This window comes from Cynocephalus volans, chromosome 6, assembly GCF_027409185.1.
Source record: "Cynocephalus volans isolate mCynVol1 chromosome 6, mCynVol1.pri, whole genome shotgun sequence".
NCBI classification, from domain to species: domain Eukaryota; kingdom Metazoa; phylum Chordata; class Mammalia; order Dermoptera; family Cynocephalidae; genus Cynocephalus; species Cynocephalus volans.
Genome location: NC_084465.1, coordinates 14,927,787 through 14,952,524, shown reverse-complemented (window position 1 = coordinate 14,952,524; position 24,738 = coordinate 14,927,787). Strand labels below are relative to the sequence as shown.

The 24,738-nt window shown below is 42.0% G+C and overlaps 2 gene segments (V, D, J or C); both read left to right on the top strand.

The window, feature by feature from the left end:
• Nucleotides 1-15,753: 15,753 nt before the first annotated feature.
• On the top strand, nucleotides 15,754-16,254 carry LOC134380844 (T cell receptor beta variable 13-like). The segment is given in 2 exon segments: nucleotides 15,754-15,832; nucleotides 15,941-16,254. Coding segments are annotated over 2 exon segments (393 nt in total).
• A 7,409-nt stretch (nucleotides 16,255-23,663) lies between these two features.
• Nucleotides 23,664-24,249, top strand: LOC134380842 (T cell receptor beta variable 10-3-like). The segment is given in 2 exon segments: nucleotides 23,664-23,736; nucleotides 23,843-24,249. Coding segments are annotated over 2 exon segments (480 nt in total).
• The last annotated feature ends 489 nt before the right edge of the window (nucleotides 24,250-24,738 follow it).

The following is a 24,738-nucleotide window of genomic DNA, read 5'->3' as shown; positions in this document are numbered from 1 at the left end:
TTTACCTTCTGCCTGGATCATCTAGGATTGTACTAGAAGTCATTCTGAAGTATTGGTTGAAATTGCATGGACAGCAGCTCACTGGGAATCTTCTCAAGGTCTTGTCCCTCAGCCCCTCCTGGCTTCATTTCCCTCCTTAGCCAACCTAGACTTCAGTCATAAGTCATGACCAGTTACTCCTGCACATCTCCCTCCAATTTATCTGGCTGACAAAACTTCTGTCGTGGGTTGGATTGACATGACCCTCCACCATCTCCTTGCCAGAATTTTTATTTGTTTCTTTTTCCAATCTGCCTGGTCAATTTTTATAGTAAGTAATTTTCTCACAACATTTTCTGAGACCATCTTTTATTTCTTTGGACATGGATGCTTGCTGTGGCAGCACATGTAATATTTCTTTGGACGTAGGAAACATAGTTGTTTCAGAGTTTCTCTAGTCACTTATCCTTTGAGTTCTTTGTGAGTTATTTTTGTAGATACTACTTTTCTGTGGCTTCTAAGTCATAGTGTTTGCATTCTCATAGTGTTTGTATTTTTCCTTATGAGCCTAATCAGTTTCTTGGGATTCTTTGGTCCTGTGTCAGGCACTATAGTTGTAGAAATAATTTTTGGTCCAGCATGGATGTATCTTCCTTTAGAGAGAATTGTATTTTGCACCTGCCAAGTATATGGAGTTATAAACAAACTGTGGCTCCCTGAGCCTGATTTACAGGATTCAGATGTCCTGGGTCATCTGGAGATCATGTGTAACTCTGTCTTGTGGTTACTAACCACATTTGTCAATGCTATGTTTTGGTACGTGTTGGTCTTTGATTTTATACCCTTGGCTTGTGAGGCAGTTTCATGAGTGCTGAGTGGGTTCAGCAAATGCCCCCAAGGGCAAAGAGACCCCTGGGCTCACCTTCCCAGGCTGTGCCCTCTCCAAGTTTCCAACCATGATCTTTCCACTATATGCTTAAGACATTAATTAATTGAAGTGTTTGTTGTTCTTATTATGTTACCCAACTATTTAGATGACAATTAAAAAAAAGTCCTTATCTGTCATTATTGGGATCAACATTAAATGAATTTTATTTGAAGTTTTAATTTTCTCTGGATTGTAATGTTAGATTCTGTCTGTGATTTCCTTAACATTTAACTTCAATGGTATAGAGATGTGATATTTAAACTTTGATTTCAATTAAATATTTTTAAAATGAAAGTAGATTTATAATAAAATCGAGACATGTATTTGGACATTTTACTCTTAGAGCATTTTTATGTTCTTATTTACTTTTATTGCATAGTTTCTGATATTTTATTGGTCCATGAGACAAGATGGGAGATAGAATAAACAGGGTGTTAATGCTTAGACTTGGTCAGAGAGCAAAACATGGATTTGGGCTTAATTTAATTGCTGCACTCTCACATTTGTGCTGTTTTATGAGTATACAAAAAGAACAGTGGGCAAAATTGGAGGAAGTGGCTGACACGTGGCTATTGTCTCTCCCACTTAAACCCAGTCTCAAGAGACAAGATTTTTTCTCACCCTTTCCAACTTGGGGGACTCCCTGAAGTAATAATCCTGTTCCAATCTTATTACTTGGCAAATCTTCTCTCTAAGAGGGTGTGGGGAAAATAGAATAGTTTAGTCAAGCTCCCTCGACTATGGTCCAGTTGGGCATCATGCATCACATTTCTTTGTGAACAAGTTGTGTGTGGGTGGAGTTAGTGCACATGTGTACCCATGTATCTTTTCAGTTTTCTTGCTATTGTATGCTCTGCAGTTTGTGAAGCAGTGCTGGCCAGCAGAGCTTGACTCTGAAAATAGGGCATGTTTACTCTGCTGGCAGGTGCTTAGTTTTTCCTTTGGACTTTTCCAGTAGCAGTGAGTTTCTGAGTTTCTCTTTGGACTGCCTAGGTATTAGATGTGTGTGGGCTGAAAAAAGACTATTCTTTCTTCAGTCAAGCCTCCAAGGGCCTTTTTGCTGGTCACCTGGCTCACAGACCTGTGTGTGAAGGGTTTGTGAATGGGCTTGAGTTAGTTACCTTATCCAGTCTTCATCTTTGTTCACTCTGTCTTCATTTTCTTACTTATTTCCTGGGTTCCTAGAGAAAAATTAGATTCTTTGGTGCTTTCTCAACGTGCACTAAGATCACTGGGATCCTTTCTTTTCCATACAGGGTGGAAGTTCAATTCGAAGGGGAGAGAGAATGGGTTAAATTCTGATTCAGCATAGCATTTAGAAAGCCCCTTTGTTCTCACACTGAGCCCTGTTGTTTATCAATATTAAAACTGGCAGTATTATCTTCACCTGTCTGACTCAAGCATCTATCCCTTAGGTGGCTCCAGCATAGGACATAATAACACTAATATTATGTATTTTCCCTCTTACTGAAACAAACCATAATGCCTCATATCCCCTGTATGCAATGAAACAAGACACAACTTGCCCCTGTCCTGGCAAGGGCACATTTATGCTATTTCCTCCCACCGTCCACTAGGAGGCACTGTGTCTTCATTGTCATCTAGAGTGTGGGGAGGGGCTGAGATTGTTCTCTGAAAGATGGTGAAGGCAAACCCTAGGGTCTAGCCTGGATTCAGGAAGTTCTTTTACAGATGTCCTGAATGATGGCTGAGGATGAAGGAATTAGAGACTCTAATACTTCTACTGTTGTAGAGATTTGCTCTGAAGCAGGCTCTTAAGGTCAGGCATGCTTGCAGTGGGGACACCTCTGAGCTTGCTCAGGACGTGGAGGTACAAGTTGCTGGGTGGTCATCTTGCACACTCTGGGTTAGGGAAGCAGAGAAGTAGTTTGTGTGCCAGAGGAGCCTTAAAGAGCCTAACCTCAAACCTGTCCAGCCCAGCCCAACCTGCTCTGTTGTTTGTAGAAGGTAGATTGGGGGAAACAGAGGTGCTACTCTGGACCACATCAGAGGGGCCCTGGACCCAGGGAGCTGACAATCACAGTGACACCACCAGCATGTCCACCTACAGGCAGGAACTGGGGTGGACCAGAACACCAGGATCCTCTCCCCCAAGATCTTTTGCTCTCAGCAGGAAATTGCCATAATCTAGTTGTGTTTTGTCACTCACTTCAGCCTCCTGTGTGTCCCCGAAGCAGGTGAGGTCTGGGTAGAGTTAAGAATTTTTGGCCCGGGCTTCTCTTATCCTGATTTCAAGTTCTTTCCATGGACTGTGCATCGGCCTCCACCTGTATTCTGTGTCTACTGTCTGCCTCTTTCAGGCTTGAGTCCCATGGAAACTATAATGCATTAGATTTTTATTGCTGCTGTAAAACGTTACCACTAACTAGATGGCTTTCAACATTGCAAATTTATTACCTTACAATATTCTGGATTCAGAAGTAAAAATAGGTGTAATGGCTACAATGAAGGTGTTCGCAGGGCTCCACTGCTCTGGAGGCTCCAGGGGAGAATCTTTTTCAGCTTCTAGAGACCTCCAGCTCTCCCGGCTCTTGTCTCTTTTCCACCTTCACAGCCAGCCATGGCTGGTCCAGTCTTTCCTCATGCTGTGTCATCCTGACTGTTCTTCCTCCTTCTCCCACATTTTAGGACACTTGGGATTACATTGGACCCACCTGAAAAATTCATAGTAATCTCCCTATATTAAGATTAGCTGATTAACAGCCTTAATAAAACTGGGAACTTTTATCTCCCCATTGTCACATAATTGAATACATGTGCGGGTCCAGGGATCAGACATAAGCAACTCTGGAGGCCAGCATTTTGCCTTCCACACCGAGGCGCCTGGTTACAGGAGAGAAACAAACAATGATCTTTTTGAAAACAGAATGATGACCACAGTTTTACATTTTGAGTCAAAATGAGACTAAAAGGACAAAGATTCCAGAAGGGAAACAGGCACCTTACGTAACAGAAGTCACTCTGCATCTATTTGCTGTTTAAAATGAGCATCTGCTCTTGGGTTCAGAGGACTCACTGGAATGTCTTCTGCCAAAATCAACATAATCACTGCAAACTGTTCCTTATGCTTTGCTAGCAAATAATTTAATTATCCAACCCTAGAAACAGAGGCTTCTCTCAGATCTTCATAATCTCCACCCTGAGAGGAAATGGGTTTATGTTGGCAGGCCCCTTTTATAAAGAAGAGTCTGGATGTTTCCAGTTAAAAAAAGTTGATATTTTCTAGGGGTAAAAATGAGATCTAAATCAATTCAGTAGCATTTTATTTGCAAACCTTCAAGAAGAAAAAAAAAATTCTGCTTGTTTCATGGTGAGGATAGAGAATATCAAAGATTTTGGATTCTGTGCTGTGGGCTTTGGGGATTCAGTACAGCTCAAGGAGTAACTCAGAGAGGCCATTCACTAGAGTAGAATTTGTAAATCTAATCAGTTTCAGGGCATCAGACCAGCCCCTGATGCCCCAAAAATGCAGTTGATGTCCTTGTCTTCCTAGAGAGCTCAGAGGCTACCTCCTAAGTAACTGATGGATGAATTGAGAGTGTGTGTATGACTAGGAGCAACAAGCCACCAGGGAGATGCATACAAGTGTTTGCAGAGAAGCTGGCTGCAGTAAGTCAGTGAGCTCATCTTTAAATACTTGCAGTTTGTGGTGCAGATGGGTATAGCTGGCTGGCTCTTGGATCAGAGATACAATGGAGAAGCCATGCTGAATAGATAATACAAACAAAAAAATCCTCAGGGAACCTTTAGATGTGTAGATTTATATCTCAGGTCAATCATAATTGAGTTCAGTCCTGCCCTATTCATCTCCCAGAGATGCAGCCTCCTCTGAAAGGAACTTTCAAATTAGGGGTGGTAACTCATTTAGTGATGTTGACTGACAGATGCATCTTGTGGGGATAAAATGCTCCAAAACTCACTGCTTTGCTCATCCTCACAAGGGCCCTGGTCTGAGATGATCCAAATCTGTTCTTACCTTATGTCTGAGATGATCCAAATCTGTTCTTGCCATGGGCACCCAGACCCTCTGCTGTGTGGCCCTTTGTGTCCTGGTAGAGAGTGAGTCCTCAGAACATTGGGCATCTTCATGTGGGCTTCCATCCTTGATGGCTCCCTGTATTTTCCTCATTCTGTCCCCCAATTCTGTCTCCCTTTATAGAGCACACAGATGCTGGGTTCATCCAGGCACAAGGTGACAGAGATGGGACAAGCCGTAACTTTGAGATTTGAGCCAATTTCAGGCCACAACTGTTTTTACTGGTACAGATTGTGGTACAGGGGCTGGACTTGCTGATTTACTTCTGCAACCAGTCTCCCATAGATGAAACAGGGATGCCCAAGGAACGATTCTCAGCTCAGATGCTCGATGCCTCAGGGTTCACCCTGAAGATCCAGCCCACAGAACCCGGAGACTCAGCCATGTTTCTCTGTGCCAGCAGCACAGACACAGCGCTGCAGGATCCCTCCCTTCTTGTGCACAAATCCTGGTGCTTCCTCCTCTCCTTCCAGCTCCCAGCAGTGCCAAGTCTTCCCTGCTCCTGACTTTTCATGAGAAATAAGTGGGTTTGGGGCATGAGAAATACAGAAAATGTAAGTCACCAACATAGAAAACTTGTGCAGGAAATAATGTAGGAAATGAGTTTCGTGAATCTCTCACAAATTGTAGGCTACTTGCACACATGTGAGTTAAACCTAATTACCCACACTGTAGACTTTCTGTCTTCCTGTGTTTGTCACCCCATCTGAAAGGGGGGGCTCCAGATAATGGCTATATGTTCTGAACTACTCAGCTCTCCTCATTCTCTTCTCACTCTGAGCTCTGAACAGAATTTTCCCCCAAGAGTTTTCTTCACTATGAGTGTGGACATTCATTCATAATGCTAATTTTAACTGAACATTTACTCTAGAAGAATATCTCACCTATGGTTAATGCAGGCAGTTATATAGATTAGATGTCAGCCACCACTCCTAGAGTCTTGAGATCCATTGTCTCCATCCTGCGTGAGAAGAGCCCAGTGGGTGCTGAGGGCTGCTGTGGACTCAGGTTCTGATGAGGGCTCCTCAGCTGCCTGCTCTGGAACCATCAGTGTGGGTCCATGTTGGGATATCTACAGCAGCAGGCCACCCAGTCTCATTTGCTGTCTTTCCTCTATGATCTTATGTCCTTAACACAAAAGTCTATATTTTTCTTCTGATTTATGCCACAAATTTTCTCTTAATGTCTGAGATCCATTCGAAATGATTGTAATTTACATCTTCCATAAGCTTTTTTACATACCAATAGCTTCTCAACCCCTGTGAAAGTATCACTGGCAACTAGTGCAAAAGGTGCCCGTATTTTGAGTGCCCAACGCAGCTCGGGTTTACCTTAGTTCTTCCTTATAGCCAAATACCACTCCTTATTTTCTGTTTTTTGTCATCCAGGTGCCCAACTTTCTAGATGAAAACAGTGCAGAATGAAGGTCAGTTCTTTTGAATGCACATCATGAGATGTCATGTGTTTCTATACATGGTTTTTAAATGTTCCTTCTCTTCCCAGATCCTCTCTGTTTCTTGTGGATCACTTTATTTTCTCCTACATCACAGCCCAGCTCCTTTACACACATGACATTAGAATGTCACCCTCTATTGCTGCACTTCTTCACTGCCAGATGGCTCTTTTCATTCAGTCCTACTGCCCACCACTAACCTTGCCATCGTTCTCGATGACTTTATAAGATTCTCAGTTTCTTGACCTCCTTGCTTCTGAGAATTGTTTCCTTCCGATCCTTTTCAGAACTGCTTCCATGATTATAGTAATATCTGCTGAATGAATGAATGTTAATCTCTTTCAGTTTCAAGCTTCTGGGTTATGGAATTTGTTTGGCATCTTGTCCACTATGCCTAACATTGTATAGTAGAGAAGAAAGTTAACAAAAGCATATGTTTTGAATAAACTAATGAATAAATGAATTTAAGAGGCAAATGCAAAACAAAACTGTTTAAAGCCTCTGTTCTGTGCTGGACTGCAGACTGACTATGTAAGAGGTAGTAAAAACTAAAATGTTTTGGTAATTTCAACCTATCTTTAGAATTTTTGGCCAGGAATACTCCTGGAGAATCAAGGGGTCATGGGAAAAGAGAGTCAAAGATGTTCAGAGGCTAGAAATGCCTAAGATGGTTTTCCTTAACGTGAGGTTTTCAAAGATATATCAAAGTTTTCATTATTTTTAATTAGAGGAAATTAAAAATGACACCCAATCTACAAACAATGAAGAAATTGACACGTCTTTTCTTGAGAGGGAATTACATTAGAGTTCTGTAAAACTAACTTGTGGGCTTATCTCATAACTAGAAATTCAGATTGGCACTGCTGTCTATTACAATAATGAGAAAAGAAGTTAGGATTTTACAAACATTTCTTTTTAAAATTAATTTGCCAAAAATGAGGATAAAAAGTTAAACACTACCCATCTTTGGTGGTGAAAGGGATGGAAAACTGGGGGCTTGCAGAACCCCTGACTCAACCACCCTCCTTTTCTGGGCCCAGGTCTTCTGACCTTTATCTGCCCCGGAAAAAGGAAGTGAGGCTGTGCAGAAAAAGTGCCAGTACACGGTACTACCTGCTCTGGGGCGTGAGGGAAGGGTCCAGGAGAGAGGAAGAGATCGGCAGAGCCTGTGCTGACTTGCTCACAGACATCTGCAAGACTAGAGAGCACTTTGCTGGAATAAGCTGTGCATTGAGGAGTTCCTGATGTTTTATTCAGCATGTAATTGTTTTATGAAATGCCCTCCACTTCCTGTCTTTTCAGTAGCGGCTGCTGCTTCTGAAACCTTCATGCCCTACCTGGGTTCCACCCAAGGCAGCGATAAGGCCCCAAATTCTCCTCAGCTGTGCTCATGAGAGCCAAGATGAGACAACCCTTCATGGCAGGCTGTGATCATGGCAGGAGCAGACAAGTTCATCAAGCTGTTAACTGCCCCAATCTTTAGTCCAGGTGCCTTGGCAAGAATAACTTGGAGAACAACATGAATTTGGGGGTGAGGAGAGAAACAAGGATCTCACAACACTCTTCAAACTAGTTCTTAAAACCAATTCATGTAAGACCTACATATGATGCTGCACATGATGTGAGTGCAAGAGAGGAAGGATCAAGAAGAATAATCTCATTGAGATGGCAGAATAGACGATTCCCAGCATTGCTCCTCCCCACAAGTAACCAATTTACAACTATTCAAAAACAAAGATTGCCAACCCAGGACCACTGGAGCTGGAGAAAGAGGAGGAGCAATCCACAAAGTTCTTGAAGGTGTGAGAGGCTATGGCCTGATATGGGGTGTGGAAGTGCTGCAGCACAAGATCAAAGCTAGAAAAAGCTGCAGTAGCACTATTTGTGAGAACCTCCTTGGAGTCTGCGGGGGAGAGGAGGACATTGGAGCCTACCTTAACAGCCTACTGGCCATAAAGACTACTGGCAGGATTCCTCTGGGCCCACATAGGAGTGAGCAGCCACAGCTGACTGGAGAAAGGAGCTGTCTAGAGGCTGGTGAGTAATGGGAAAGACATGTATATGGTCCACCCTACAGGAAGCAGTTAGAATACAAAGGAAAGGCTGGGCCATCTGAGAAACATGGGGCACAGCATGAGCAGCTGGTCCCAGTGGAAATCTATCAGGGCTATAGAACTGCAGGAGGTGCAATCTTCAGGAAAAACTCAGTCCTAGGTCAGAACTTCCACAAAGTTCAGCCCTGGAAGTGACTAATAACAAAAATTAGAATCCAATCTGCACATAAAGGCCTTCTTCACAGAATCAGTAGCAAAACACAACAGCTCCAGCACAGAGCTCAAGTTCTGGTCCCCAAAGGAAATTTCCCCAATTTGGGAATTAACTACAGGACAGCATATTAGTTCCAATGTAGAGTCTTAATGTTGGTAGTAGCTATCAATTCACTACAGAATTGGGGGGTGGGAAGGGAGAAGAACACCAAGCAGAGACAAAGCTCTGATATTAACCAGTATAGGTCTAACACAGCCAAATAACACTTACAAAACCTAGAAGAGGTAGAAATCTCCTCAAATGCAAAGGCATCAACATAAAGATACAAAGATAATGAAAGAACAGAGAAATATGTTGCGACTAAAGGAATCAAAGCACCAGCAATGGACCCAGAGAATAGGAGATCTATGAAATGTCTGACAGAGAATTCAGAATCACTCTCTTAAGAATCTTCAGGGAGTTACAAGAAAATCCAGATAGAAAGTTAAGTGATATTGAAAACAATTCAGGAGCAGAATGAAAAACTCAATTATGAAATAGAGTCTATTAAAAAAATAGAAATTCTAGAAATAAAGAAAATATTATATGAATTAAAAACTTGATAGGAAGCTCCAACAATAGACTTAATCAAATAGAGAAAAGAATCAGTGAGCTGAAGATAAAACACACAAAATGATTCAATCAGAGTAGAAAAAAGAAAAAAAAAAGCATTAGAAAAAATTAAACAGAAATACAGCAAATGCAGCAAATATTTCACTTGAGAGTGAAATAACCTCCTCATATCTGGCATATCCAAAGGAGAAGAAAAAGAAAGAGACTTAAAAAGCATATTCAAGAAAATAGTAATTGAAAATTTCCCAAATATAGAGAAAGATGACAGTATCCAGATACAGGAAGCTCAGAGGCCAACAATCAAATTAAGTTCAAAGAGGAACACCTCAAGACACATCATACTCCAATTATTAAAAACCAAAGATAAAGACAAAATACTGAAAACAGCAAATAAAAAAAAAACAACAACACATAAAACTACACATTTGTTAAAATGCATAGAACATAGCACTCTAAGAGTTGACCCTAATGTAAACTACAGACTTTGGGTGATAATGATTTATCAGTATGTATGACAGCATATTGAACCCTTTGCCAATGTTGGTCCGATACATGGACTCTTTGCCTCTTCTGCTTTGTTCTTTTTTCCATCCTTCTCCTAGGTCACAGATGCCTCTATGGACAGTGAGTTTGAAGCCTTGCATGGTAGAACATCAAGATCATGGATGCCAGCTAATACAGCCCTGGGAACCCACACTGAACTTTTATATAAGAGAGAAATAAACTACCTTATTTAATCCAAAAACAAAAACAACCCAAACAAACAAATAAAAAACACATAACATTCAACAGAACCCCAATACATCTCTCAGGGGATTTCTCAGAAAAAACTACAGGCCAGAAGAGAATGGGATGGTATATTCAGAGTGCTGAAGGTAAATAATGGTTAGATAAGAATTCTGTATCCAGTATAACTAACATTCAAATATGAAAGAGATGTAAAGTCTTTCCCAGACAAATAAGAGCTAAGGATATTTATCAACACTAGACCTACCTTATAAGAAATGCAAAAGAGTTCTTCAGTCTGAAAGAAGATTGCACTAAGGAACGGCAAGAAAACAGCTGAACATATGTAAATCATTAGTAGAGTAAGTACACAGACAACTTCAGAATACTTCAATGTTGTAAGGATGGTGAACAAACCATTAATATCCTTAGTACAAAGACTAAAGGGCAAATCTAACAAGACAATAACATGTACAACAACCAAGTAAGCAATAGGCCACATTAAAAGATGTTACATAGAACAAAAAAACAGCAAAAAGTGGGGTGAATGATGCTAAAGTATGGAGTTGATTTTATTTTTTCTTTCTTAGATGCCAAAGTTAAGTTGCTATTGGTCTAAAATAATTTGTTATAAATATAACATTTCTTGTAAGCCTCATGGTACCCATAATGCAAAAATTTATCAGAGACGTACTAAAAATAAATAATAAGTAATCAAAATATACTGCTAGAGAAAACTACTCGACCACAAATGAAGCCAGTAGGATTGGAAAAAAAAGAAAAATCCAGAAAACAACCAGAAAAAAAAAAAAATAGCAAGATGGCAGTAACAAGTCCCTTTGTATTAATAATAACCCTAAAGGTAAACAAATAAAATGCCCCAAGTAAAAGACGTAGAGTGGCTGAGTGGATTACAAAACAAGGACCAACAATATGCTGCCTACAAGGCTTCACTTCACCTATAACGACACACACCATCGAAAAAGTGAAGAGATGGAAAAACATAATTCATGCAAATGGAAGTCAAAAAAGAGCAGAAATACTTATACCTATATTAGATAAAATAGTCTTGAATCCAAGGAATGTGCAAAAAAGATAAGGAAGGTCATTATATAATGATAAAAGGATCAATTCAACAAGAGGACATAATAATTCTAAATATATACACAACCAACTCTGGAGCACCCAGTTATATAAAGCAGCTATTACAGGACCTAACTGGAGAGATAGACTCCAACACAATAATATTTGGGCACTTTAATATCCCATTTTCCAAAAAGAAGAGATAATCCAGACAGAAAATTAACCAGGACACATCAGAATTAGTCTGTACTATAGGCCAAATTGACCTAGCGGACATCCATAGAACGTTTTATCCAACTGCAGAATACCCGTTCTTCTCAACTGCACATGGAACCGAACCATATCTAGAATAGACGACATGTAGGACACAAAACAAGTCTCAACAAATTTTAAAAAATTGAAGTCATATCAACTGCCTTGTCTAAACACAATGGAATAGAACTAGAAATCAACAACAAAAGGGACACTAGAAACAGTACAAACACATGAAAATTAAACAATGTGCTCCTGAACAATGAATGGGTCAAAAAAGAAATGAAAAAGAAAATTAAAAAATTCCTGGAGACAGACAAATGAAAAAGAAAATAGAACATATCAGAACCTACGAGATATGGCAAGTGCAACTGTAAAAGGTAAGTTTATGACCCAGCAATCCCACTATTGGGAATGTATCTCAAGGAATGGAAGTCATCATGTTGAAGGGATACCTGCATCCCCATGTTCATTTCAGTTCTATTTACAAGAGCCAAAATACGGAACCAAATGAAATATCCATCGACAGATGACTGGATAAAGAAAATGTGGTGTATATACACAATGGAATGCTACCCGGCCATAAAAATGAATGAAATTCTGCCATTTGCAGCGACATGGATGAGCCTGAAGAAGAAAGAAGGAAGCAAAGAAGGAAAGAAAGAAGGAAAAGACCGCATTGAACTTTCAGAAGGAGAGAACAAACTAGAGATGGGACAGGGAGGGAAGAAGGTTGGGGAGTGATTGGTTGGGTAAGGGGCATAAAGAATGATCACAATTTGTAATAATGAATACACTAATAAAAGACTTCAACATCCATTTCTGATAAAAACTCATAGCAAACTTGGAATAATAGGAAACTCCATTTTCCTAATAAAGGGCATTTATGAAATTCCTATTTCTGCTGGTGGACAGTGCTAAGTCAAAGACGCATATTGTAATTCCTAGGTCAAACACCAAAAGTGGCACAAAGAGGGGAAAAAGAGTCTTTTCCACATAGGGTGCTGAAGAAAACAGTATATACACATGGAAAAATAATGAATCTCAATCCCTATCTCACTCCATAAACCAGCTGTGGGCAAAGTACCGCCCTTGGACCAAACCTGGCCCCTGTCTGTTTTCATATGGCCCATGAGCTAACAATGATTTTTACATTTTGAAATGGTTGAAAGAAAATAAATACAAATAAATTTTTAAAATAAATTAAAAATAAATAAATAAATAAATAAATAAATAGAAATAAATAAATAATATTTGGGGGCATATGAAAATTACACAAATTCAAATTTTGGTATTCCTAAGTAAAGGTGTATTAGAACACAGCCACACTCACTCATTTATGAATTGTCTGTGGTTTCTTTTCCACTACAATGACAGAGTTGAGTAGTTGGGATAGATACTGCATGGTGCATAAAACCTAAAATGTTTAGTATCTGACTCTTTACTGAAAACATTTCCTGACCATTGTCATAAACAAAAATTAATAAAGTATGCACCAATGTCCTCAGTGATCTAACAAGTAGAACTCTAAAGATTCTGGAAAAAAAAAATACATAGCATACTCTGTTTACGATCATTGGGTAGGCAAAGATTTCTAAAGAGGACAAAAAATGTTCTAACCATAAAAAAGTGAATTGGTCTCTAGCAAATTAAAAAAATGCTCATCAGGTAAACGAAAATCAAAACAACAAGATACCACCTAATTGGTAAGAATGGCTACTATCAAAACATCAAAAGAAAACAAGTGTTAGCGAGGATGTGGAAAAAAGTGAAGGCTTGCACACTGTTGGTGGGAGTGTCAACTAGTACAGCTATTATGGAATTTAGTAGGGAGGTTCTTCAAAATATTGAAAATGGAATTGCCATATGATTCAGCAATCCTACTACTGGGGATATACTCAAAGGAAATGAAGTCAGTATGCCGAAGACGTATTTGTACCATCATGTTCATTGCAGTACAATTTACAACAGCCAACATACACAATCAACCTAAAAGTACAACAAGAGATGAATGAATAATAATAATAATAAAATGTGGTACATATTCACAATGGAGTACTATTCAGCCGTAAAAAAAAAAAAAAAAAAAAAATGAAATCCTGTCATTTGCAGCAACGTGGATGGACTTGGAGGAAGTTTTGTTTAGTGAAGCAAGCCAGGTGCAAAAAGACAAACACCACATAACATCACTCACACGTGGAATCTAAGAAAAAAAAGTGGATATTATAGTCATAGAGGAAGAGAGTAGAGCAGTGGTCACCAGAGACTGGGGCGGGAGGGCAGCAAGAAAAAGCAGGGAGAGGCAGGCCAGTGGGTAAAACATTATGATTAGAAGGAGGAATAAATTCTGATGTTCTATTACACAGTGGGGTGACTAAGTAACCATAGCCTCTTAAAAACATCCCCTCTAGCTTGCTTTCTGGAAAAATAACTTTGTTTTTCTTGCTTTGTAGTTAGCTCTAAACCATTAACTAAGACTAAATCACAAAACAGCAAAGTCACATAAACCCAGCTCAGCTGGGAATGAGACCAGGTTATCTGGACCCTAAGATAACATGAAGGACAAGAACAGAACCAGACAGAGCTTTGGTGCCATAGACGACCTCAGAAGGCAGCTGATTATCACACTTGGATATTTTGCACTTGGCTTCTTTCATGCAGCCCCGTCCCCAAACCCCACAAACCCTCCCTTCCCTGGCAGTCACGGAGGAGGTTGGGATCCTACCTTCTGATTCACAGTTGACGTCTCCATAATAAAAAGCTTCTCCTTTAAGGACTATCTGGAGAGTGTCACTGACAAGCCTGTAGTGCTGAGCTCTCCACCCAGTCAGGTCTGGGGTTTCCCTGACTCAGTTTTCCATTCTGAGAAGCAGTAGTCAGCAGGAGCTCCTCCCAGGCTAACTCCAACAAGTCGGCTCATGGTGACGGTGACAGGGAATCCATCGAGACTTTCATTTACAAGTAGGGTGAACAGTTCAGTTTCCTAGATCACATAAAAGCTAGAGGAGAGGCATTTGTATGATCTTGCCACAAACGAATTATAAATCCATTAGGGGATTGCTACATTAACTACTCAGACCTGATTATCATACAACATATATATATATATCAAATATAAAATTGCACCCTGTAAGTATGTGCAATTACAATGTATGAGTTAGAAAAAAAAGTAAAATAAAATGAAAGTTCATCAAAAATATCATTAAAGAGAAATATATATAAATATATATATGTGTTTGAAATATACATACATCTGAAAAAGTGGTTGTGTCCATATTATAAACAATTCCTAAAAATCAATCATAGAGAAGACAGGCAATTCAATTAAAAAAGAGAGAAAAGAGCTGACAGGGTGTTCACGAAAGGAGGATACATAGGCAGACAGTTTCCTTTTCATGGCACTGATGAGTTTATTTCCCCAGGTGCTTAGAAGGCTTTGGCTGACAGAACTCCAGGGTCAGCACCTCCAGGAATTACCATCAGTTAAAGTGAGTATTTTCCCCAGGTCTCAGTCCTTTCCTAGTGCAGCTGCCATCTGAGGACTGGTTGGTATCTCCCTTTCTACACACTGATTGAGAAGAGAACTTTTCTTCCCCTATTTGGAAGACATGTTTGCTTCATGCCTCCCTCATGATCATGTTAAAAGTTGAGTCTGAGGCAGATAAACCTCAAATCAGGAAGGCCTAAGCTGTGTTCTGGCAGATCCGGATGCCTAATCCAGAAAGCACCAGCCTCCTTGGCAGATTCAACAGAGGCACATGCTAATGACTGCACAGCTGGCCACTTGAGGGCGCTGTGGATCCACTGAGTGAGCTGCTGATAGCTCTGTCTGGGGAAGGAGGATTAAGGGAGACAGTCTTGGCTTGGTCCCTGCGTCAGAGATATTACTTGATGAACCAGAGGTACTGCTGGCACAGGAGGGGTTAATCTGAATCTTCTCTCATCAACTGATGTGCAGGTGTGTTCTCATGGCAGGGAGCCAGGACCTCTCCTCCTCAGGGAGCCTTGCCTGGGTAGAGGCCTCTCTGGAGCTTCCATTTGATGGGGAGCGTGATGAGGCTTCAGTGGGGCAGCCTGGATGACCCAGGCCAGGTGTGGACAGTAGAGCACCTGCCTCAGAGGAAAATCAGAAAAGCCATGGGTGATGGACGTCTGCCCCAAACCCTGCCCTGCCCAGCTCAGCACAGCCAGCAACCCCTGTGCTGCAGGAGGCTGGACAGAATGGGGGAAGACCTGACACAGCTGAGCCTGTCCAGAAGTGCAGGATGCCTATGAGAGCCTACAGGGACGGTGACATCAGAACAGTGACATCACAGGCAAATCCTCTAAACAGAGAAAAGGGAGGAGCAAACTCCTGCCCACTCAACCTAGGAGGCCAGTGCCCTGAGTAGGGAGATGCCTGGTCCTGTCCTACCTGATGCTGCCTGGGGCACCAGGCTCTTCTGCTGTGTTACCCTTTGCTTCCTGGGGGCAGGTGAGTCCTGAGCACAACTGCGACATCCCTGAGTCCACAGTTTTTGGTCGTTGCTGGAATACCAAGCACCTGGGTCAAGGCTTCAGCTTCTGTCTCCTCCCTCCACAGGTTCAGTGCATGCTGGAGTCATCCAGTCCCCAAGACACCTAATCAAAAGAGAAGGTGGACGGGCCATTCTGAAATGCCATCCCATCTCAGGACACAACACCGTGTACTGGTACCAGCAGGCTCCGGGTCAGGGCCTCCAGTTCCTCATTTCGTATTCTGAAAAGATGCAGAATGAAAAAGGAAACTTCCCTAGTCGATTCTCAGCTCAGCAGTTCAGTGACTACCACTCTGAGCTCAACATTAGCTCCTTGGAGCGGGGGGACTCGGCCTCGTATCTCTGTGCCAGCAGCTTGGGCACAGCCCTGCAGACTTAGTGTCTTTCTGTACCCAAACCTTCCGGTGCCAGCTGAGGATGTAATGGGGAGAGGGGGTGGGGTTCCCTCACGGCCTTAGCCAAGCCCCAAGGATGGTTCTAGTTCTTTCCTAACCCTCTGTCTGCCCTGTTGAGCTCAAGGAGAGTCTCCTGAGCATTCAGGTCCCAGATTCACTGGATGTTCTCACATCTCTGCCAGCATTTTCTAGCTCTGAGCAAGTGGCAGGAGCTCCTACTCTGTGCTAGAGGGTGGGTACATTACATGTTTTAATGCAAGGGCATTAGTGTATCCACTTCATAGATGTGGAAGATCTCAATGTATCATTTTGTAGATAGGAAATGTGTCTCATGGACTTTTCCATTATTTCATATTTACAAATAGCAGAGCCAGGATCAAAAACTCCTTTTTCGGGCCGACCCCGTGGCTCACTCAGGAGAGTGTGGCCCTGGTAGCGCCAAGGCCGTGGGTTCGGATCCTATATAGGGATGGCCGGTGCGCTCATTGGCTGAGCGTGGTGCAGACCACACAGTGCCGAGGGTTGCGATCTACTTACCGGTCAAAAAAAAACAAAAACAAAAACAAAAAACCCCTCCTTTTTCATGCCTCCAAAATCAAAGTTACCTGAATTCTACGGTATTCCATGGGTGTTGGTCCACAAGATGTAGCAGAGCACTATATCATCTATTTTGATACCAGCCAAGCTACAGTGGAAAATCTCACATTATGGGATGGGGATGCTATGGTTTATTACCTGCCACCTTCAAGCCAGAGAATGTTTGTTCTGTCATAATTGCATGTAAAATGGGGCCATGAAATCTCCTATACGGGGTTAGTGACCCGGGGCATTTCCAGTACATCAGGGGACTCAGCCAAGGAAACAGAACCCTCTAGGAATTGCAATCCAAATGAGAGTTAATACAGGGTATTATATTAGTACTTATAAACCACTGGAAGTTCCAGAAGAGAGGTTCTCAGAAGGCTCAAGCACTTGCTTTCAGGTCCATCTGAAGTTGCTCTTTACCCAGGAAACAGGAACTGCAGGAAACAGCTGAGAGTCACAGTGGTTCTGCAGTGACCAAGTGAGTGACTCACGGGGGAGTGACAAGAGGTCACTGCAAATCCATCTCTCTGCTACTGTTGGACGAAAATGTCTTTCTTCTGCTTCCAAATTTTCTACAAGTATAGCTTAATGAAGGAAGCTAAATGTCTCCTGAAATTTGCTGTCATAAGAATCTGGGAAACGCAGTTTCAAGGCTTCTAGTTCTTGCAGTAAAATAGAGATTGCTGGAGCATATTTAAAGATGCTCAATGGCAAGAAACAATATTTGGCACACCCAGCTGCAGAGAACCAAAATGTAGATTACAAGAGTAAATTTTAATTTTTCTGTCATTTTGTTCATAAAAGTTATTGTAGTTAAGCTGTAGTAGTTTAATTGTTGCTCATTTGTTAATTTACTTAAAAGATATTTCTGGACTATCTATTATGTTAATAAAGAATTCCTTGGTTTATATGAAATGAGATTTAATCGAAAATGCACACCTCTTGTCCTTAAGAAGTTTGATGTCTGGTGATATAAGATGTCTAAATTATTCATATATGCATTTATGATGTATGGAAGCAGAAAGTTTCCTGGCAGGGAATAGAGGACATGCTCAAAGGGGTTGAATGAAGATAATTTATCAAGGGACTGGTGCAGAGGGGCAGACAGGGTCAGGGAAGCCAAGAAGTGGTTGGGAGCCCAGGGGTTGCCCACACAGTGGGCAGCCTGCACAGCTCCTGAGCCTGAAGGGAGGGGCTGTGTTACTGCAGCTGCCTGAGAGCTACAGAGAGAGGCTGCCCAGAGTGAGGGCTCGGTCAAGGCCAGAAGCTTACGAGACGAGACGGGACGGGGAAACCCAAATCCTCTGCACTCTCTTGCCTACCCTTCAGTCTGTTGCTGGTGCCTCCAACTGGCAAACCCAACAGAAAGCCTGGTAATGCCCTCCATAGACATCAGGCTTCTGCATCCCAGCACAGGGCAGGAGGCCATGGAGGGCAGGGGGGTGGAGGGTGGGCTGCACATGGAGAGTCACCAGGACAGCCGCTGTCAAACGTATGAGGTGCCCTTTGCAGATGCAGGTGCACATTTCCTAGTGGACTCAGAGGCTTTAATTCTACTCTCATTATGTGAATTGATAGAAAATCCTTTTATTTATTGCTCATTTGTACTTTTGCTCATTATTTCAATTAATTTCTTAAGCCTACAAGGTAGAATGATTTACCCTCATTTTAGAGGTGAAAAATAACAGATTGTAAGAGACTTTAGATGATTTGCTAGAGGAAACACAGTTAACAAATATCGATAGTCTCCACTTATGGTTTTCAACTTTACAATAGTGTGAAAGCGATATCCATTCAGTAGAAAACATACTTGGAATTTTGAATTTTTATCTTCTCCTGGGCTAGTGATATGTGGTACCATTCTCTTCTGCAATTCTGAGAGGCAGCAGCCACAACTCCCAGTCAGTTCTGTATTCAGGAGGGTAAACAACCAATACTCTACAGTGTACTGTGTTCAGTAAATTACACGAGAGAGTCAACACTTATTTACTCAACAGGCTTTGTGTTAGATGAGTTTGCCCAACTGTAGCCTAATTGTAAGTGTTCTGAGCACATTTAAGGTAGGCTAGGCTAAGCCATGATTTTTGGTAGTTTAGGTGTAATCAATGCATTTTTTACTTATGATATTATCATCTCATGGTGGTCTTGTTGGTATTTAATCCAATCCTAAGTCGAGGAGCATCAGTACCAGAATTGGGGCTCTGTTGTAGGTCATACCAACTTTAACCCATGCTTTAAATCGCTCTACTCCTAGGCATTTTGGTATAGGTAGACAGCTTCAAAATCAGAAATATTAGCCCAAAAGTCACTTCCAGAAAAACTGGCTCTGACACAATTAGTTAGCTAAATCTTTCACCGAGGTGGCTACATGCTGAGGTAAAACAAGCTCCAACTTTGGAGACAAGGAGAACTTGGTGGTTCATATTCTGATCCCTTGAGCTAGTGACCTGAAAAAATATTTGGCTATTTTCTCATTTGTAAACTGAGTCCAATAATATGTGTCTTACAGAGATTTTATACAAGTAAATAAAACAAAAGATCGAATACAAAGTATAGGTGTAAGAAATCTTCATTCCCTATAACTGACAAATCTCTAGTCTAGCACGGTTACATACTATGTGTGATTCTGGTATCAAAGGCAGACACGACTGCTTTTTCCTGCTTCACCTATGTTCCAGATGCAAAGTCATCTGAAATGCAAATATAGTAGTCTCACTGTTATGTGGAATTAACTATAAAGAGTTTTCTCTTAAGAGAATATGAAAATGTTACCTATTACTGCACTTACTACTTGAAACTAAGTATGATATACATGACAGAGAAGAAGGTGAGAAGGTGCCAGAAATTTGTGGCTTCAGAGCAATTGGTGATCACACAAAACAGCTGATGGAAGAGGGGACAGACTCATTTGAAGTGAGCATCGCAGAGGAGCCTCCAGTGCCTTCCGTCACCTCCTCACCGCCCACCGCTGCTCCAACCTCAACTGCAGTGGACGGTTCTGAGCAAGTCCACATTCAGCTCTGCTGACAGTGCCCCTCCTCGTGGGCCTGCCGGGGTCTCTGCTTCCTGCTCTGAGGACTTCTCTGATATCACATGAGCCCACTTGCCCTGTTCACAGGAACAGCCAGAGCTGTAGGGCTGCTAATGTTCTTGGTGGGACATGACAGGGGACATAAACTACAGCATCTTCACTCAGGTGGACAATTCTGAGAGGTGTTCTGTGTGAGGTCCTGATGGACTCCATCTCCTGTTACCTCAACACAAGCTCAATATTGCACCTTTATCCTGGCTTCCTCCTCCCTATTTCATTCTCCCTGCTCTCTTACCCCTACTTCCTGGGACCATTCTCCAAATGAACTGCTTGCACCTGAGACTTTGCTTTCGAGGCAGCCTGACCTGTAACAGTGATTGGATGAAGTGACCACTGGAAGATGCTTCCCAGGAAGAGAGACCACTGTTTTTCTTTTATTCATAACACCATCCTTTCCTTCAAAAGTCACATAATGACATTTATGAACTAATCTTTTCCAAGTTCCTTTTTATTTGTTTTGTATTTCCAGCAGAATCACATGTGTCTCTGCTTCCTTAAAGCTCTGAAACTGTTTGTAACTGAGTAGATTAAGTTTATGTTTTACGGATTTAGGGTCTGCCTGGACTCGGACAGCCATTCACTCTTTTTTTCACTTATTTGACAAACATTTAGTGAGTGTAGATGCAGAATACACAGGTTTTAAGGGACATGAAGCTCATAAAATTTTAGAGAATTCTTTGAAAAATAGCATACAAAATGACAAAGTCTAGGAAAGATCCTGTGATGGTGGGAAGGGCTGATGTTATTCTTTAGTGACTTTATGACAAATCTACCTTTAGCTGCTTATCATGTGTAGGTGCAGTCTATGTGCCTATTAAACAGCAACACAGAAAGCAGACAAAGCTTCAAGATGAGGTGTATGTTTTCAACAACACAAAATTTTTGACTCAATAATAGTTATTTATTTATTTATTTTTTTATTTTTTTATTTTTTTTTTAAAATTTTATTTTGTCGATATACATTGTAGCTGATTAATGCTCCCCATCACCAAAACCTCCCTCCCTTCTCCCTCCCCCCTCCCCCCCAACAATGTCCTTTCTGTTTGCTTGTTGTATCAACTTCAAATAATTGTTGTTGTTATATCTTCTTCCCCCCCCCCCCGGTTTGTGTGTGTGTGTGTGTATGTGTGTGTGTGTGAATTTATATATTAATTTTTAGCTCCCTCCAATAAGTGAGAACATGTGGTATTTCTCTTTCTGTGCCTGACTTGTTTCACTTAATATAATTCTCTCAAGGTCCATCCATGTTGTTGCAAATGGCAGTATTTCATTCGTTTTTATAGCTGAGTAGTATTCCATTGTGTAGATGTACCACATTTTCCGTATCCACTCATCTGATGATGGGCATTTGGGCTGGTTCCAACTCTTGGCTATTGTAAAGAGTGCTGCGATGAACATTGGGGAACAGGTATACCTTCGACTTGATGATTTCCATTCCTCTGGGTATATTCCCAGCAGTGGGATGGCTGGGTCGTATGGTAGATCTATTTGCAATTGTTTAAGGAACCTCCATACCATTTTCCATAGAGGCTGCACCTCAATAATAGTTATTTAAAAAGCAAAGGAAAAAAGATATTCCTGGTAAGTGCTCATCTCACTAAAGAATTACTGTTTGGAATGCTGACTTTGTCAGTTGGTCATACCTTTTTATAAGGTCAATCTTCAGAGCTCTGGGACTCTGCCTGCACTATCCCAAAGAATTTGATTCTTAAGGGCCGGCCCCATGGCTCACTCAGGAGAGTGCAGTGCTGGGAGCACCAAGGCTGTGGGTTCGGATCCTACATAGGGATGGCCAATGTGCTCACTGGCTGACCGTGGTGCAGACAACACCGAACCAGAGGTAACAATCCCCTTACTGGCCACACACACACAAAAATAATAAATTGATCCTTAAGATGGAAAGCTCCCCTTTCTTATCCTGACCCATCCATGCGCAATGGGATCCTTTGGGGTGTTACTCTTGGTCTTCTGGGACCAGGTGAGATCTCGGCACAGATGGAAAAGCCCTTTCTGGGCTTGCCAGGCCCCAGCTAGTCTTTCCATGTGGATCCTCCATTGACCTACTCCTCGTCTCTTCTTCTGCTTCTGTGTCCTTTCTCAACAGAACATGATTGTAGGAATTACCCATCAAGATTATCTCAGGATGTGTAGTCACAGAAAGAAACCTCATGCTGAGATATGACCTGTATATGAAATAATAACATGTATTGCTATTGACTAAATGTAAGTTTTTCACCATTGCCCTTTTATGTCTCAATCAATATTCTATCATTTGGTGGATGTAAGACCTTCGGAATGGACATAAGACATTTTTCCCTGTGACCCTAGAACCACCAGACATGTGAACATCTCGGTCAACATATCGTCCACATTACTAATGAGCCTCCTCTTTTTTTCATAGAAAGCACAGTCAGGGGGACTTAGGTGGTCCAGTCCTCCGTGGCCTCAGTTGAAATAAAGGGAGAAATCCTACCTGTATTATTCAGCGTTCTCCAGATACAAAGAACCTATATGACATGATAGATAATTAGAAAGATAGAGAGAGAAAGAGATTATAGACATACAGATGATAGGTAGGTAGAGAGATGATAGATAGATAAATGACAGGGGATTCTTTAGGGAAATTGGCTCACACAATTATGGAGGCTGAGAAGTCCCATGATGTGCTGTCCATAAGTGGGAGAACTAGGGAGTCCAGTAGTGTGGCTCAGTCCGGGTCCCAAATCCTCAGACCCACGGAGGCCCATGGTGTCAACTCTTAATACGAGGTCAAAGGCCTGAGAACCCAGGGCCATTGGTGCAAGTCTCAGAGTCCAAAGACAGGAGAACTTGAAGTTCTGATGTCCCAAGGTAGGAGCAGAAGGGTGTCACAACTCCAGAAGAGGAGTTGTTCTATCTGGGCAACCAACTTATCGGATGGTGTCAGCCAACTTGAGGATAGACCTTCTCCACAAGATCCACTGACTCATAGGCCAGTCTCCTCCTGAAGCACCCTCAAGACACACCCAGAAATAATACTTTACCAGCTACATAGGTATTCCTTAATCCATTCAACTCGATACCTAAAATTAACCACCACAGTACCCATGAAAACACACAGAGGCCTGGGCTTGGAGAGCGGAACTGCTATCAAGTGAACTGATGTGAGACAGTGGAAAATGATTCTTCAAATTTTAATGACCCTGACCTTGAAAATTTTAAGTGTTTCTAGATGTCAGGTGGGTCTTATAGCCCAGGGTATGGCTGTAGGCTGACATCTAATTATCCCGAGTTTAGGCAAAGAGAAGAACTACTACAAGGTACTTGAGGGTAAAATTAGAGCAGAGACGTCATAAAAGGCATCAGGACTGCTATGAGGATGTCACTTGGGTGACAGAAATACTAGAAAACTTAAAACAATATGCAAATAAGGAATTGTATCCTAATAGGAATAAAATATGCAGAAGAGAACAAATTTTCTTACTAAAATCAGGGAAAGAGCATATGCACCTGTTAGATTTATTCAAAAACAAACTATAAAATCTGCTCATTCTGAGATGTTAAATGGTGTGCATATTATAAAATATTACTATATATGCACCATAGGATTATGTATATACAGTTGATGATTTATTTTTTCCTGTGGGAAGGGGTGTGGCAAGCCACCTCTGCAGCTCGATAAGTTGTCAGGGACAGTAACCTCACTGAGTCACTGAGAGACAAGTTGTACTGGGAGACATGAGATTCTGCCCTGGACCTGAAATGGATCCCAGGCTCTACTTTTGTGTGGCTCTTTGTCTCCTGTGGGCAGGTGAGTGCTGGTCACACGTGGGTTTCCTTTCCTGCAATTCACAAGACATCAATAGAAGGCGTTCTCGTGAGGTGACATCACTGGGCTCTGTTACTCTCTATTACAGGACACATAGATGCTGGAGTCACCCAGAACCCAAGAAACAAAGTCACAAGGACAGGAAAGGAGGTGACTCTAAGATGTCACCAGTCTGACAACCATGACCACATGTACTGGTATCGACAGGATCCTGGGCTGGGGCTGAGGCTGATCCATTACTCAGTTGGCTCTCTTAACACTGAAAAAGGAGACGTCCCCGACGGCTACAGTGTCTCCAGACCAAATATAGAGAACTTTCCCCTCTCTCTGAAGTCTGCCACCCCCTCGCAGACATCTGTGTACTTCTGTGCCAGCAGTTACTCCACAGCGCTGCACGGCCGCCTCCTCTCTGCACATAAAGGGGAGTTAGACACACTGAGGCTGCCCTGTGCTCAGGGGTCCCCGCCCCTCCCTGGGAAGTCCCTGCCTGCATAGGAGTCACAGAGCACTTGCCAGACCAGTGGGCTCAGAGCATGAGCAACGTGAAACCCTACAGCCTACATAAGCCCACAGGGCCCTAGACCTCCCTCTCTCCATTGTTGCCTCCTTTTCTGTTCCTCTTTCCCTTGCTTATTTTTTCACAACCACACTGGTCTTCTGGTCATTCCTCAAATACACCTGGAAGACTTCTGCCTTAGTCCTTTGCTCTGACTGTTCCCTATGCCTGGAATGTTCTTCCTATTTAAGACCAACACCAATCCATGTCCGTGAAAATATCCTTTGGCACTGTGATGGTGTCCCCAGCTGGAGATTAGCTGGAAGGACTCATGGGACACAGCACAGAGCAGTACTCATGGCTAAAATACATTAAAGTGACATAATAAGTATTCAGCTGTGGATCACAGAGGGAAAGGACACAGGTGGAATCTGGAGGAATCCACAGGCAGGCCCCCCTATGCTTTCTTCCTCCCAGGAGGGGCCACA